At 36.9% G+C, this 16,210-nt stretch overlaps 1 protein-coding gene across 2 annotated transcripts in view; it reads left to right on the top strand.

Annotated features, from left to right (window-relative positions):
* Window positions 1–16,210, top strand: part of rasgef1ba (RasGEF domain family, member 1Ba) — a 45,682-nt gene that overhangs the window by 28,634 nt on the left and 838 nt on the right. For both annotated transcript variants that reach the window (XM_058071814.1, XM_058071815.1), the window contains exons 5-13: window positions 4,789–5,004; window positions 7,876–7,950; window positions 8,355–8,450; window positions 9,871–9,973; window positions 11,460–11,539; window positions 11,636–11,731; window positions 13,946–14,041; window positions 14,139–14,262; window positions 16,088–16,160. In XM_058071814.1, the coding sequence (XP_057927797.1) occupies window positions 4,789–5,004; window positions 7,876–7,950; window positions 8,355–8,450; window positions 9,871–9,973; window positions 11,460–11,539; window positions 11,636–11,731; window positions 13,946–14,041; window positions 14,139–14,262; window positions 16,088–16,160 (959 nt within the window). The remainder of the gene's footprint in view (window positions 1–4,788; window positions 5,005–7,875; window positions 7,951–8,354; window positions 8,451–9,870; window positions 9,974–11,459; window positions 11,540–11,635; window positions 11,732–13,945; window positions 14,042–14,138; window positions 14,263–16,087; window positions 16,161–16,210) is intronic.

The following is a 16,210-nucleotide window of genomic DNA, read 5'->3' as shown; positions in this document are numbered from 1 at the left end:
AAATGTCAGGCATGCTGCTTTCACTCTGCTCCGTGCCTAAACTGATCTCACGCCATCCCGACCTCCGCTGGCGGCAGACGGCGTGACAGATGGTCCGCTTTGAGGCGGCAACTGGATCGATGGCGGCACGGATGTCCAACTGTGCGCCGCCGCGCTCCTGCATTAGTGCCGGTGTTGACTTTGGGATTACGATGGAGGGCACTTGAAAACAGACTTTGGGTTCCTTGACCGCCAATCCATCAACTCTCTCACTGATGGCTCGCTTTTATCCTGCTCCGGCCTAAAGGGTGGATATCAGGGTGGCCCAAAGGTGGCCATCAGGGTCGCCCAAAGGTGGCCATCAGGGTCGCCCAAAGGTGGCCATCAGGGTGACCTAAAGGTGGCTTAAAAGTGGCCTAAAAGTATCCCAAAGGTGGCCTAAAGGTGACCATCATGGTGGCCTAAAAGTGTTTCAAAGGTGACCATCAGGGTGGCCCAAAGGTGGCCATCAGGGTGGCTTGAAAGTGGCCTAAAAGTGTCGCAAAGGTGACCATCAGGGTGGCCATCAGGGTCGCCCAAAGGTGGCCATCATGGTGGCCATCATGGTGGCCATCAGGGTGGCTTAAAAGTGGCCTAAAAGTGGCCTAAAAGTGTCCCAAAGGTGACCTTCAGGGTGGCCATCAGGGTTGTCCAAGGGTGGCCATCAGAGTGGCCATCATGGTGGCCTAAAAGTGTCCCAAAGGTGACCATCAGGGTTGTCCAAGGGTGGCCATCAGAGTGGCCATCATGGTGGCCTAAAAGTGTCCCAAAGGTGACCTTCAGGGTGGCCATCAGGGTTGTCCAAGGGTGGCCATCAGAGTGGCCATCATGGTGGCCTAAAAGTGTCCCAAAGGTGACCATCAGGGTGGCCATCAGGGTCGCCATCAGGGTGGCCTAAAAGTGTCCCAAAGGTGACCATCAGGGTGGCCATCAGGGTGGCCATCAGGGTTGCCCAAAGGTGGCCATCAGGGTGGCCATCAGGGTGGCCATCAGGGTGGCCATCAGGGTGGCTTAAAAGTGTCCCAAAGGTGACCATCAGGGTGGCCATCAGGGTCGCCCAAAGGTGGCCATCAGGGTGGCTTAAAAGTGGCCTAAAAGTGTCCCAAAGGTGACCATCAGGGTGGCCCAAAGGTGGCCATCAGGGTGGCTTAAAAGTGGCCTAAAAGTGTCCCAAAGGTGACCATCAGGGTGGCCATCAGGGTCGTCCAAAGGTGGCCATCAGGGTGGCCATCAGGGTGGCCATCAGGGTGGCTTAAAAGTGTCCCAAAGGTGACCATCAGGGTGGCCATCAGGGTCGCCCAAAGGTGGCCATCACGGTGGCCATCAGGGTGGCCATCATGGTGGCCATCATGGTGGCCTAAAGGTGGCCTAAAAGTGGCCTAAAGGTGTCCCAAAGGTGACCATCAGGGTGGCCTAAAGGTGGCCATCAGGGTGGCCCAAAGGTGACCATCAGGGTGGCCATCAGGGTGGCCATCAGGGTGGCCATCAGGGTGTCCCAAAGGTGTCCCAAAGGTGGCCTAAAGGTGGCCATCAGGGTGGCCTAAAGGTGGCCATCAGGGTGGCCCAAAGGTGGCCATCAGGGTGGCCCAAAGGTGGCCCAAAGGTGGCCATCAGGGTGGCCCAAAGGTGGCCATCAGGGTGGCCTAAAGGTGACCATCAGGGTGGCCTAAAGGTGGCCATCAGGTGGCCTAAAAATGTCCTAAAGGTGACGATCAGGGTGGCCGTTAGGGTGGCCCAAAGGTGACATCAGGGTGACCATCAGGGTGACCATCAGGGTGGCCATCAGGGTGGCCATCATGGTGGCCTAAAGGTGTCCCAAAGGTGGCCATCATGGTGGCCATCATGGTGGCCTAAAGGTGTCCCAAAGGTGGCCATCAGGGTGGCCATCAGGGTGGCCATCAGGGTGACCATCAGGGTGGCCATCAGGGTGACCATCAGGGTGGCCCATAGGTGACCATCAGGGTGGCCCAAAGGTGGCCATCAGGGTGGCCCAAAGGTGGCCATCAGGGTGGCTTAAAGGTGGCCATCAGGGTGGCCATCAGGGTGGCCATCAGGGTGGCCTAAAAGGTGTCCCAAAGGTGGCCCAATTGGTTGGAAAGGTTGAATAATTCCAAGTAATATGTGAGAAAGTCTCTTTAAAAGTCCATTTTAGAAGCTTTTGTGGAATGTAAACCAGTAGATCCGAATACAGACTCTAAAAATAAGCTAGCTGTTCAAGCCTTTGTGTTACATGTTCTTCACTACTGCACTACTTTTGGCTTCATGACATGTAAATACCAGGGTGGACCCCCAGGGCAGGTCCACATGGAGGGAGACGGCCCCGGAGTGTCATTTTAACCCGACACCACCCTGATTGTTTTTTTTCACCGTGTCATCTGATTGGCTCACGGTGATGTCATGTGGTCTACAGTTAGGAGTAGTCGCACCCTGGTAAGGGGGACTTATGGTTTGTGTTTTGGAAGGCTGGCCAGGCCTTGGTTGCAGGATGCGGTGTTGAGAAAGAACAGAGTCGACAGGGAAGGGGGGTGGGGGGTCAATCCTCAAAGTCAAACATGCCCCCCCCCCCCCCTTCGTTCTGCCCGCTTATGCAACAGAGCCGGTTTAGTGTGTCAGTGCAGGAATGGTTATCTAACCCTGGCGTCTGAGGAGTCCAGGCCAGGGTTCAGGCCGGAGCCTCCTCCCAGAGCCTGAAGCCAGGAAGCCGAAGGTCTCCCGTTCTGCCCCCCGTTTGCCGGCGCTTACGTAACGCGGAGTGACCCTCCCAGCGCCCAGACCCAAAGGATGCTTAGCTGCCAAGTAACAAAGGGAGGCGTCGCCTTGTGATGCTGGTTTTTGCGGTTTGGGTCTGAGGTCTGGGTTCACATGTCAGCACCGTCTCAGAGTAAACCTTGAAAATTCCCTCGAGGTTCTCCGAGGCTGCCGTGCGGTTTTAGATTAGTTGAAAACATCACAGCTTGGCCAAGCGGGGTGGGCGGATGCTGCTGGAAGTCTTGGACTGGATCAGGTCACCGCTCACAGAAAAACCCCCGGTGCTTCTTTAGGTTCCTCGAGGGTTGCTTCGGGATCTTGGGATACTGGTTTGGTTTCTGCATTGCTGCCATTTTGGTTTGCAATATTAGAGTTACAGCATGTTATCTGTCACAAAAACTCTTTAGAAGTACATTTTGGAAGCTTTTGTTGAAACCGAAGGTGGTAGATATTGAAGACTATAAAAACATATGTATGTATTGAAACCATAAGATGACATTTTGGTTTGGAGTATTTGAGTTTGGTCAAGTAATATGTCACAAAAACTCTTTAGAAGTACATTTTGGAAGCTTTTGTCAAAACTGAAGGTGGTAGATATTGCAGAATATAAAAACGGTGTATGAATTGAAACTAGGAGATGACATTTTGGTTTGGAATTTTAGAGTTACAGCATGTTATCTGTCACAAAAACTCTTTAGAAGTACATTTTGGAAGCTTTTGTTGAAACCAAAGGTGGTAGATATTGCAGAATATAAAAAATATGTATGTATTGAAACCAGAAGATGACATTTTGGTTTGGAATATTAGAGTTTAGTCAAGTAATATGTCACAAGAGCTCTTTAGAAGTACATTTTGGAAGCTTTTGTCGAAACCGAAGGTGGTAGATATTGAAGACTATAAAAACCGTGTATGTATTGAAACCAGGAGATGACATTTTGGTTTGGAGTATTTGAGTTTGGTCAAATAATATGTGACAAAAACTCTTTAGAAGTACATTTTGGAAGCTTTTGTCGAAACTGAAGGTGGTAGATATTGCAGAATATAAAAATTTACGTACGTATTGAAACCAGGAGATGACATTTTGGTTTGGAGTATTTGAGTTTGGTCAAGTAATATGTCACAAAAACTCTTTAGAAGTACATTTTGGAAGCTTTTGTCGAAACCGAAGGTGGTAGATATTGCAGAATATAAAAAAATATGTATGTATTGAAACCAGGAGATGACATTTTGGTTTGGAGTATTTCAGTTTGGTCAAGTAATATGTCACAAAAACTCTTTAGAAGTACATTTTGGAAGCTTTTGTCGAAACCAAAGGTGGTAGATATTGAAGAATATAAAAAAATATGTATGTATTGAAACCAGGAGATGACATTTTGGTTTGGAGTATTTGAGTTTGGTCAAGTAATATGTCACAAAAACTCTTTAGAAGTACATTTTGGAAGCTTTTGTCGAAACCGAAGGTGGTAGATATTGCAGAATATAAAAAAATATGTATGTATTGAAACCAGGAGATGACATTTTGGTTTGGAGTATTTCAGTTTGGTCAAGTAATATGTCACAAAAACTCTTTAGAAGTACATTTTGGAAGCTTTTGTCGAAACCAAAGGTGGTAGATATTGCAAAAAATAAAAACAGTGTATGTATTGAAACCAGGAGATGACATTTTGGTTTGGAATATTAGCGTTACAGCATGTTATCTGTCACAAAAACTCTTTAGAAGTACATTTTGGAAGCTTTTGTCGAAACCGAAGGTGGTAGATATTGAAGAATATAAAAAAATATGTATGTATTGAAACCAGGAGATGACATTTTGGTTTGGAGTATTTCAGTTTGGTCAAGCAATATGTCACAAAAACTCTTTAGAAGTACATTTTGGAAGCTTTTCTTCAAACTGAAGGTGGTAGATATTGAAGAATATATATATATATATATATATATATATATATATATATCCATGTTGTGTGGATTCCGTCATTCCGAGAAGAAAATTCCAACCCTGGTGTTGTGTGTTCCCTCTGTCAGACTTACAGGAAGGCGGTGAGCCAGCTGAGTCAGGGTCTGATCCGGAGGCTGACGGTGCTCAGCCAGTACGAGGAGGCCCTGGTCAAGATCAACGCCACGGCGGCCGAGCGTCTCACCGTCCTCAAGGCCAAACCCCAAGCCACCATCCAGAGGGACATGCTGTCCATCTGCAACGACCCCTTCACCGTCGCCCAGCAGCTGACACACATAGAACTGGTGAGAACTGAACGCTCGGCCTCATGGACCTTGAAGTCCACTACGGTCTTTGAGAACATGTGAAAACGGTGACATAACCAATGGAGTTTAAAAACAAACAAACAGTTTTTGTGGTTGGGATAACCGCCCTCAATAGCAGTCCCTCAGTCCCTCGGTCCCTCAGGGGCGGTTCCTGTGGTCAGAATGTTCTCAAAGTCTTCCTGATCCGGCTCCAACGACCCAGTTCAACTTTGGTTTCCTCCGCGTCGTGTCCGAGTTTCCTGTCTGCCGAGTCTGACCAACAACCTAAAACGTTGTCGGTTATGAACATCGCAATATTTATGCAATATTTACTCTTCTCACTGGACTGGACTGGAATATATGTTGGATTATATTATTAAAAAATTATAACATATATTTCTTATCATAAAAAATATCTAATACCATACAATGGTACGCAATTATATGTGAAAAAATACTTCATAATCTGATTTTTCTTGTCATAATATTCTGACATTTTGTCCTATATTTTTCTCACAATATATATTACATTATGAGTCATTATAATATATATTTATGTTATGGTATTTTGACAATGTTGTACATTTCTTATAATTAAATAATTAAATAAATTACTGGAAATTATAACATAATAAATAAATAATTTTTTTTATAAAGATATAGTTTTTAATATATATTTTATTATTAAATATTTAAACAATTTCAATTTGAAAACATATTTATCAAAAAATATATAAGGTATATTTGTTAGAATTTTAAAGAAAATATAAGTAAATTTTTTTTAAATAAAACTTCCGTCTTTATTAAAAATGTTAATTTATTATGTAAAAAATATATCATTTCTTATTTAAAGAAACATAATCACATTATTAAATATTATTTATTACATTCGTTTTATAGTAATTTTATTTTTAAAAAAATGTAATGTCAAAGATATTTTTAATACATAAAATGTATATATTTTTAATAAGTTTTAAAAAAAAAATTTTAAATTTTTTTCAATTTTTTAAAATAATTTTAATAATATATAATGTCTTTAGAATTATATAGATATATAAAAAAAACGATATGGTCCCTGTCATGGTCCCTGTCTCGGTCCTTGTCATGGTCCCTGTCATGGTCCCTGTCTCGGTCCTTGTCATGGTCCCTGTCTCGGTCCTTGTCATGGTCCCTGTCATGGTCCCTGTCATGATCCCTGTCTCGGTCCTTGTCATGGTCCCTGTCTCGGTCCTTGTCATGGTCCCTGTCTCGGTCCTTGTCATGGTCCTTGTCATGGTCCTTGTCATGGTCCCTGTCTCGGTCCTTGTCATGGTCCCTGTCTCGGTCCTTGTCATGGTCCCTGTCATGGTCCCTGTCTCGGTCCCTGTCTCGGTCCCTGTCTCGGTCCTTGTCATGGTCCCTGTCTCGGTCCTTGTCATGGTCCCTGTCTCGGTCCCTGTCATGGTCCCTGTCATGGTCCCTGTCTCGGTCCCTGTCATGGTCCCTGTCTCGGTCCCTGTCATGGTCCCTGTCATGGTCCCTGTCATGGTCCCTGTCTCGGTCCTTGTCATGGTCCCTGTCTCGGTCCCTGTCATGGTCCCTGTCTCGGTCCTTGTCATGGTCCCTGTCTCGGTCCTTGTCATGGTCCCTGTCTCGGTCCTTGTCATGGTCCCTGTCATGGTCCCTGTCTCGGTCCTTGTCATGGTCCCTGTCATGGTCCCTGTCTCGGTCCTTGTCATGGTCCCTGTCATGGTCCCTGTCTCGGTCCTTGTCATGGTCCCTGTCTCGGTCCTTGTCATGGTCCCTGTCTCGGTCCTTGTCATGGTCCTTGTCATGGTCCTTGTCATGGTCCTTGTCATGGTCCTTGTCATGGTCCCTGTCATGGTCCCTGTCATGGTCCCTGTCTCGGTCCTTGTCTCGGTCCTTGTCATGGTCCTTGTCATGGTCCTTGTCATGGTCCTTGTCATGGTCCTTGTCATGGTCCCTGTCTCGGTCCTTGTCATGGTCCTTGTCATGGTCCCTGTCATGGTCCCTGTCTCCGTCCCTGTCTCGGTCCTTGTCATGGTCCCTGTCATGGTCCTTGTCATGGTCCCTGTCTCGGTCCTTGTCATGGTCCCTGTCATGGTCCCTGTCTCGGTCCTTGTCATGGTCCCTGTCTCGGTCCTTGTCATGGTCCCTGTCTCGGTCCTTGTCATGGTCCCTGTCTCGGTCCTTGTCATGGTCCCTGTCTCGGTCCTTGTCATGGTCCCTGTCTCGGTCCTTGTCATGGTCCTTGTCATGGTCCTTGTCATGGTCCCTGTCATGGTCCCTGTCATGGTCCCTGTCTCGGTCCTTGTCTCGGTCCTTGTCATGGTCCTTGTCATGGTCCCTGTCATGGTCCTTGTCATGGTCCTTGTCATGGTCCCTGTCTCGGTCCTTGTCATGGTCCCTGTCATGGTCCCTGTCTCCGTCCCTGTCTCGGTCCTTGTCATGGTCCCTGTCTCGGTCCTTGTCATGGTCCCTGTCATGGTCCTTGTCATGGTCCCTGTCTCGGTCCTTGTCATGGTCCCTGTCATGGTCCCTGTCTCGGTCCTTGTCATGGTCCCTGTCATGGTCCCTGTCATGGTCCTTGTCATGGTCCTTGTCTCGGTCCTTGTCATGGTCCCTGTCATGGTCCTTGTCATGGTCCCTGTCATGGTCCCTGTCTCGGTCCTTGTCATGGTCCCTGTCATGGTCCTTGTCATGGTCCTTGTCTCGGTCCTTGTCATGGTCCCTGTCATGGTCCTTGTCATGGTCCCTGTCTCGGTCCTTGTCATGGTCCCTGTCATGGTCCCTGTCTCGGTCCTTGTCATGGTCCCTGTCATGGTCCCTGTCATGGTCCCTACATTTCATACATACGTTCTCCCTTTCCAGGAGCGACTAAGCTACATTGGCCCTGAAGAATTTGTCCAGGCGTTCGTGCAGAAAGATCGGGTGGACAACGACAAGGTAAATCCCCGTTCCCTGAACGCACCACCAGATACCATCCATTATGCAACGTATGGCTTCCTTGGTCCGCCTTAGTCCCGACCCACTTTCTGATCCCAACCTAGCGAGCGTCTGGGGTCAGCGTGCGGTCGGGTGGCAACAGACAAAGGAAGCTCGTAAACAAACCACAAAAAAAAAACAAAAAACAAAAAAAACACCTCGTCGCCTAGCAACCGCAGCTGCCGGGGGCGTCCCGAGTGGAAGCGGCGGCTGCGGCTGCTAGGCAACAGGCTGTTTTTGCACGGAGATGTATTTGGGAAGCGTTTACAGGGGGGGGGGGGTGGACATCCCCATGCAGGGTGGGGGTCGGGGGGGGGGGACCCTAAGACCGAAGGAGTGTACTGAAGCCTTTTCTCCGGTGGTAGGGTCGCTTCAGTGATCACAAGAAGGCCACCAACCTGGAGGCGTACGTGGATTGGTTCAACAGGCTCAGCTACCTGGTCGCCACGGAGATCTGCATGGTGAGCGGCTCAAGCAATTATAATTATTATTATTAATATAATATAATAACACTTCATTCCCAAATTCATTTTTCAAAACTTGCAACATTATTTTGTTTTTTTTCCTCATATTACCACTGTAGAAAAATAGCCTATTTATGGGCCTGCAAGCAGAGAGCAGCAACCCATACTAATAGTGCTATTTTTTTCTTTATTATTATTATTATATTTTATTCTCATACGTTTAATCTAGGCTCAAGCGTACACCAAACCACTAAATATTTTTTCATTCATATTTCAATGACATGCTAGCTAACTTAGCTAACTTGTCATAAGATGACATTTTTCTCCTTAATATTTTGACCTTCGATTTCTGCTTTTCAAATAATTTTTTGAATTATTTCAGCTTTCTTATTGTCGTTGAGAATTTATTCTTGTCATATTTTGACTTTATTATTGTAATATTGTGACTTTTCCCCTTAAAAATGTGGACTTTATGCTACTAAAATGATGTTATTTTTCTTTTTAATATTATGTTATTCTTGTAAAATGACGAGTATTGCTCAATAAATTAATTTTTAAAAAAATTTCATTTTAAAATTTCATTTTTTTTCTCTTTATTCTTGTAAAATTACAACTTTTAAAAAATTTTGTTGCTGTTTTTTTTCTTAAAATTTTCCAACTACTTAAATGTTCTTGTTGGAAATGTTCTTTTATTGATTTTATTCTTGTAATATTTTGACTTTATCAGCTTCATTTCCCCAAATTAGCGACTTTATTTGTTTAGTTTCTGACATTGTTAGCATGTTTTCCCGTAAAATGTCGGCTTTATGCTACTAAAATAATTTAATAAAAAATTACAACCTTGATTTTTTTGTTTTCTCGTAGTGACTCTAAAAAAATAACGCCTTTTTTCCCAAGAAATTTCAACTCTATACGGCTAAAATTGAAATTATTGTACAAAAAATTACTACATTTTCTCATTAGATTTGTATTTATTTTTTATACTTTTTTTCCTTACTATGTCATAATTTGGACTTAATTTCCATAAGATTACAATATTATAATATTTTCCCGCCGCCTAATTTCCCCAAATTTACCATTTTATTTGTTGTTTGTTTTTTTTCTGAAAGTTGCAAATTAAAAAAAATTATTTAATATAAAATTTCAACAACATGCTTATAAAATTTTATATTTTTTCTTAATTTTAATATTCTTTTATATTAGAATATTTAGATTTTTTTTATTACATGTTTTTTTATATTTATGTATTTTTTGCATTTCATTCAAAAATGCAATTTGTATATTATTTTCTTTATTCTTGTTGTTTTTTTTTTTTAATTTCTGCTGTTTTTTTTGTTTTTGTCCTAAATTTTGCGACTACTTCCTGTGGTACGTTTTCCCGTTTTTAACTTTTGACGTGTTCTTGGCTGTTTGGCAGCCCGGGAAGAAGAAGCACAGGGCGAAGGTCATGGAGTTCTTCATCGACGTGGCGCGGGAATGTTTCAACATCGGCAACTTCAACTCCCTCATGGCCATCATTTGTGAGTTTTTTTTTTTTAATATTACGACCATATTTCCATAATATTTTGACTTTATTTCCCTCAATACTTTGGTATTACAACTTTAAAAAACATCAACTTTACCCTACAAAAAGGATGTTATTTTTTTAAATAATATTATTATTATATTAAATAAAATTATTGTAAATGCCCCCCCATGTAGTATTGTATAGTGCATGCTGTATATAATAATAAAAATGATAATAAATGAAAATAATTTAATTAAAAATTATTTTAAACGTTAATCCAAGACTATTTTTAAATCCATTTTTAAGATTTTTTTTTGCCAAAATGAAATAAATATAAAGACAAATAAATGATTTTTAAAAAATGATAATAAATTAAAATCATTTAATTAAAAAAAATAATGTAATATTTTTTTCAATCAATTTTTAAGATTTTTTGCTAAAATGAAATTAATATAAATGCCCCCCCCACCTCCCACAACAATAAAATACACAGTATGTACTACGTAGTATTGTATGCTGTATATAATAATAATAATTAATAATAATAATAATAATAATTGAATAATAATAATTGAATAAGAATAATATGAATAATATGAATAATAATAAATAAATTATAATAAATGATAAATAATGATAAATAATGATAAATAATGATAAATAATGATAAATAATAATAAATAAAAATAAATAAATAATAATAATAAATAAATAAATAAATAATTATAATAATAATAACAATAATAATAATTGAATAATAATAATATGAATAATGAATAATAATTGAATAATAATAATAATTATTATTATTATTATTATTATTATTATTGAATAATAATAATTGAATAAGAATAATATGAATAATAATAAATAAATAAATTATAATAAATGATAAATAATGATAAATAATGATAAATAATAAATAATAATAAATAAAAATAAATAAATAATAATAATAACAATAATAATAATTGAATAATAATATGAATAATGAATAATAATAATATGAATAATGAATAATAATAATATGAATAATGAATAATAATAATAATAATAAGAATAAGAATAATAATAATAATAAGAATAAGAATAATAATAATAATAAGAATAAGAATAAGAATAAGAATAAGAATAAGAATAAGAATAAGAATAAGAATAAGAATAAGAATAAGAATAAGAATAAAATGATTCCCTCAGTACTTTCAAGGGAAGGGGGGGCGTAGTTGTGGGGGTGGGGGCATCTGGCCAGCTGGTGCAATGTGGGGGGACGGGGGGGCGGGGGGAAGGGGGTGGGCGCGCAAACACCCCAAGCAGATGGCCATCATCACTGACCACAGAAAGGAGGGAGTCATGGTGGGTGCTTTTTAAGTTATGTGTGTGAAAGTGGGTGGTGGGGGGGGGGGGGGGGGTGTAATCGGGACGCCAGCCGGGGGCGCGTGAAGGAAGACGCCAACGTGCTGACGCGGGGGGTGTTTTGCGTTTCTTGTGTGTCGTCGCAGCCGGGATGAACATGAGCCCCGTGTCCCGCCTCAAGAAGACGTGGAGCAAAGTCAAGACGGCCAAGTTTGACATCCTGGAGGTACGTATGTGGGTCACGTGACCAGTCAGTCGGTCCCGCCCGTTGCTGTCCCAATACTTTTGTCCGTACACTGTTGTTTTTTTTCTACGCTTGCAGCACCAGATGGATCCTTCAGGGAACTTCTACAACTACAGGACGGCGCTACGCGGCGCCACCCAGAGGTCCAGGACCGCCAACAGCACCCGGGAGAAGGTGGGACCCCCTGGACTTTTATCCAGATCTGCACCAAATAGGACCCCCTTACCGCCCCCATCAAAATAACCCAAAATGTGACTCAGTAGCGTCCGCGAGAAAACGCTTTGGGAGCATCCCGGTTGCGTAACGCTGCAACCGTACGGCGAGGTCGAGTCCCAACGGGGGTCACGGACACGCCGGTCGGGTCTGGTTCAAGAAATAACTTTATTCTATTAATAGAAGCTTGTTTGTTTTTCCGTGGTGACGCAAACGTCTGGAAAGTTCCAGCAAGTCTGGAATGTTGTTGTGAACTCTACTACATAACAACCACCCCCACCTCCCTGCCCCCGCCGCCCCCTCGCCCCCCCAAAATGCTAATTTGTAGCCTTTTTGGCGTGACGGTACACAAGCCTTTGTTGTTGTCGGCGGTTAAGAGTTACGTAACGCCGTCTTGTCACGCCGCTCGGACTAAAACGCGGCGTGATGTGACCTCGTGACGAACGCGGAGCGCACCAAAACACCGCTCCTGGACGGACGCTTCATTAGGGACGCCAGTTACGCAACACTCACAAACAGCTGGCGTCTTTTTTCACATCAGTCGTTTAAAAAAAACAAAACAAATGACAGTAAATAAAATAGACTTTATCGCTTTATTCTCAAACACCTGAAAATGGCAGGATTATTGCAAAAGTATAATTATGAATATAAAATAAATTATATATAATATAAATATTTGTAATCTATTTTTTATCATATTTTCCTTGTAAAATTGTAGTATTTTCTCATGAAAAAAGACTTTCTTGTTGCATAACAATTATTTACATATTGTAATATATTTATATTTATATTTATATTTATATTTATATTTATATTTATATTTATATTTATATTTATATTTATATTTATATTTATATTTATATTTATATTTATATTTATATTTATATTTATATTTATATTTATATTTATATTACAATATATAACTTTTTACATTTTATTACTTCATTTCTTATATTTATATTTATATCTATATTTATTACATAATATATAACTTTTTACATTGTATTACTTCAAATATTTATATTTATATTTATATTTATATTTATATTTATATTTATATTTATATTTATATTTATATTTATATTTATATTTATATTTATATTTATATTTATTACATAATATAAACTTTTTACATTGTATTACTTCATTTCAAATATTTATATTTATATTTATTACATAATATATAACTTTTTACATTGTATTACTTCATTTCAAATATTTATATTTATATTTATTACATAATATATAACTTTTTACATTGTATTACTTCATTTCAAATATTTGTATTTATATTTATATTTATATTTATATTTATATTTATATTTATATTTATATTTATATTTATATTTATATTTATATTTATATTATTACATAATATATAACTTTTTACATTGTATTACTTCATTTCTTATATTTATATGTATATCTATATTTATTACATAATATATAACTTTTTACATTGTATTACTTCATTTCTTATATTTATATGTATATCTATATTTATTACATAATATATAACTTTTTACATTGTATTACTTCAAATATTTATATTTATATTTATTACATAATATATAACTTTTTACATTGTATTACTTCATTTTTTATATTTATATTTATATCTATATTTATTACATAATATATAACTTTTTACATTGTATTACTTCAAATATTTATATTTATATTTCTATTTATTTGTTATTATTAATATTTATTAAAATATTTTTTGTTATAAGTATGAAATATAAGGCAAAAGAAATGCTCTTAAAATCTCACTTAAAAATATTTGTTATTATATAACAATTATTATACATACTGTAATACTGGATATAACAACTATATATTATATATCAGTTTTGTTTTATTGCATTCATGATTCATTTCATCTTTATTTATTTTAGTTTTATTTTGTTGTAAATTAGGAAGTAAAGTGAATTTGAGTCAATTATTATGATATGTTATGTTATGCAACAATTATTATACACAAGCTATGCATTTATTTTATTATATTACAAATAAGAAATATAGGACAAAATATCAGAATATTATGACCACAAAAAACTAATTTTTTCTCTCTTAAAATTGCAGTATTTTCTCATTAAAAACGGTGAAATGTGGTGAAATGATATATGGGATATTGTTTATGACAAGGATAACCCCGCCCCTCTTCTCTCTCAGATCGTCATCCCGTTCTTCAGCCTGCTAATCAAAGACATCTACTTCCTTAACGAGGGGTGCGCCAACCGCCTGCAGAACGGACACGTCAACTTCCAGGTAAACCGCAGCTTCCCCGAAGAGTCACCTTTCTTTGGGTTATTTGGGTTATTATTTTCATTATTAATAATTTTGTTTTTTTTTGTGGATGTTGTAGAAGTTCTGGGAGATGGCCAAACAGGTGAGCGAGTTCATGAGCTGGAAGAAAGTGGAGTGTCCCTTTGAGAAGGACCGCAAGATTCTTCAGTACCTTCTCACCGCCCCCGTCTTCACGGAAGATGGTGAGCACACACTCACGCAAAAATCCTGCTCCTCAAAAACACTGCAAACATAGAAATATGTCAAAAATAATAGAAAATATGAAATAAATGTAAAGCCAAATAAATGAATAAAAATGCTATGAAATTTAATTTTTTTTGACAAAATGAAATAAATATAAAGCCAAATGAATACACTAAAATGATAATACATTAAAATAATTTAATTATAAATTATTAAAAAATTTTACTTAAGAATGTTTTTACTTCAATCAATTTTTACGATTTTTCTGCCAAAATGAAATAAATATAAAGCCAACTAAATACATAAAAATGATAATAAATTCAAATAATTAAATTAAAAATTACTTTAAAAGTTAATTTTAGATTTTTTTTTTCAATCAATTTTTAAGATTTCTTTGCCAAAATGAAATAAATATAAAGCCAAATAAATACATAAAAATGATAATAAATTCAAATAATTAAATTAAAAATTACTTTAAAAGTTAATTTTAGATTTTTTTTCTATCAATTTTTAAGATTTCTTTGCCAAAATGAAATAAATATAAAGCCAACTAAATACATAAAAATGATAATAAATTCTAATAATTAAATTAAAAATTACTTTAAAAGTTTAAGATTTAAGATTTCTTTTTCAATCAATTTTTAAGATTTCTTTGCCAAAATGAAATAAATATAAAGCCAAATAAATACATAAAAATGATAATAAATTCAAATAATATAATAAAAACTTATTTTAAAAGTTAATTCAATAATTTTTTTCAATCAATTTTTAACATTTTTTTTGCCAAAAAGAAATAAATATCAAGCCAACTAAATATTTTACAAATTTAAAATTACAAATTATTTTAAAAGTTAATTTAAGAAATTAATTTTTTCAGTCAAATTTTAATTTTTTTTAACAAAATGAAATATATATAAAGCCAAATAAATACATAAAAATGATAATAAATTCAATAATATAATGAAAAATTATTTTCAAAGTTAATTCAATAATTTTTTTCAATCAATTTTTAAGATTTTTTTTTGCCAAAAAGAAATAAATATCAAGCCAACTAAATATTTTACAAATTTAAAATTACAAATTATTTTAAAAGTTAATTTAAGAAATGAATTTTTGTAGTCAAATTTTATTTTTTTGACAAAATGAAATAAATATAAAGCCAAATAAATACATAAAATGATAATAAATTCTAATAATATAATGAAAAATTATTTTCAAAATTAATTCAATAATTTTTTTCAATCAATTTTTAAGATTTTTTTTGCCAAAATGAAATAAATATCAAGCCAACTAAATATTTTACAAATTTAAAATTACAAATTATTTTAAAAGTTAATTTGAGAAATGAATTTTTGTAGTCAAATTTTTATTTTTTTGACATTGAAATAAATATAAAGCCAAATAAATACATAAAAATTATGATAAATTCAAATAATTAAATGAAAAATTATTTGAAAAGTTCATTCAAGAAATTTATTTTTTTCAATCAATCTTTAAGGTTTTTTTTGCCAAAATGAAATAAACATAAAGCCAAATAAATACATTATATATTTATTTCAAATAATTTTATTTCCTCTTGTTTTTAAAATTATTTCAATCTATTTATAATTTTTTTTTTTTTTGCCAAAATGAAATAAATCTAAATCAAAAAATATATATATAGCTATACACTTTCTCATTTTATTAAAGGTTTACTTGGTCTGTATATAGCGTATACTGTACTGGTGTGTGTATATTGTAATATTGTAATATTGTAATATAATGGGATCCATGTGCTGGTTCAAAAGAATGATGCTTATTGATTATGTTTGTTGTTCTTTGCAGCGTTGTATCTGGCGTCGTACGAGAGCGAAGGTCCCGAGAACAACATGGAGAAGGATAGGTGGAAGTCCCTGAGGTGAGCCGGACTTTTATTTTAATTATTTATTCAAAAAAATCCAAAACAAA

The sequence above is a fragment of the Doryrhamphus excisus genome, chromosome 4 (assembly GCF_030265055.1).
Source record: "Doryrhamphus excisus isolate RoL2022-K1 chromosome 4, RoL_Dexc_1.0, whole genome shotgun sequence".
Taxonomy (NCBI): domain Eukaryota; kingdom Metazoa; phylum Chordata; class Actinopteri; order Syngnathiformes; family Syngnathidae; genus Doryrhamphus; species Doryrhamphus excisus.
Note: the sequence above shows the minus strand (reverse complement) of the source record. Positions and strands in the feature narration are given on the sequence as shown.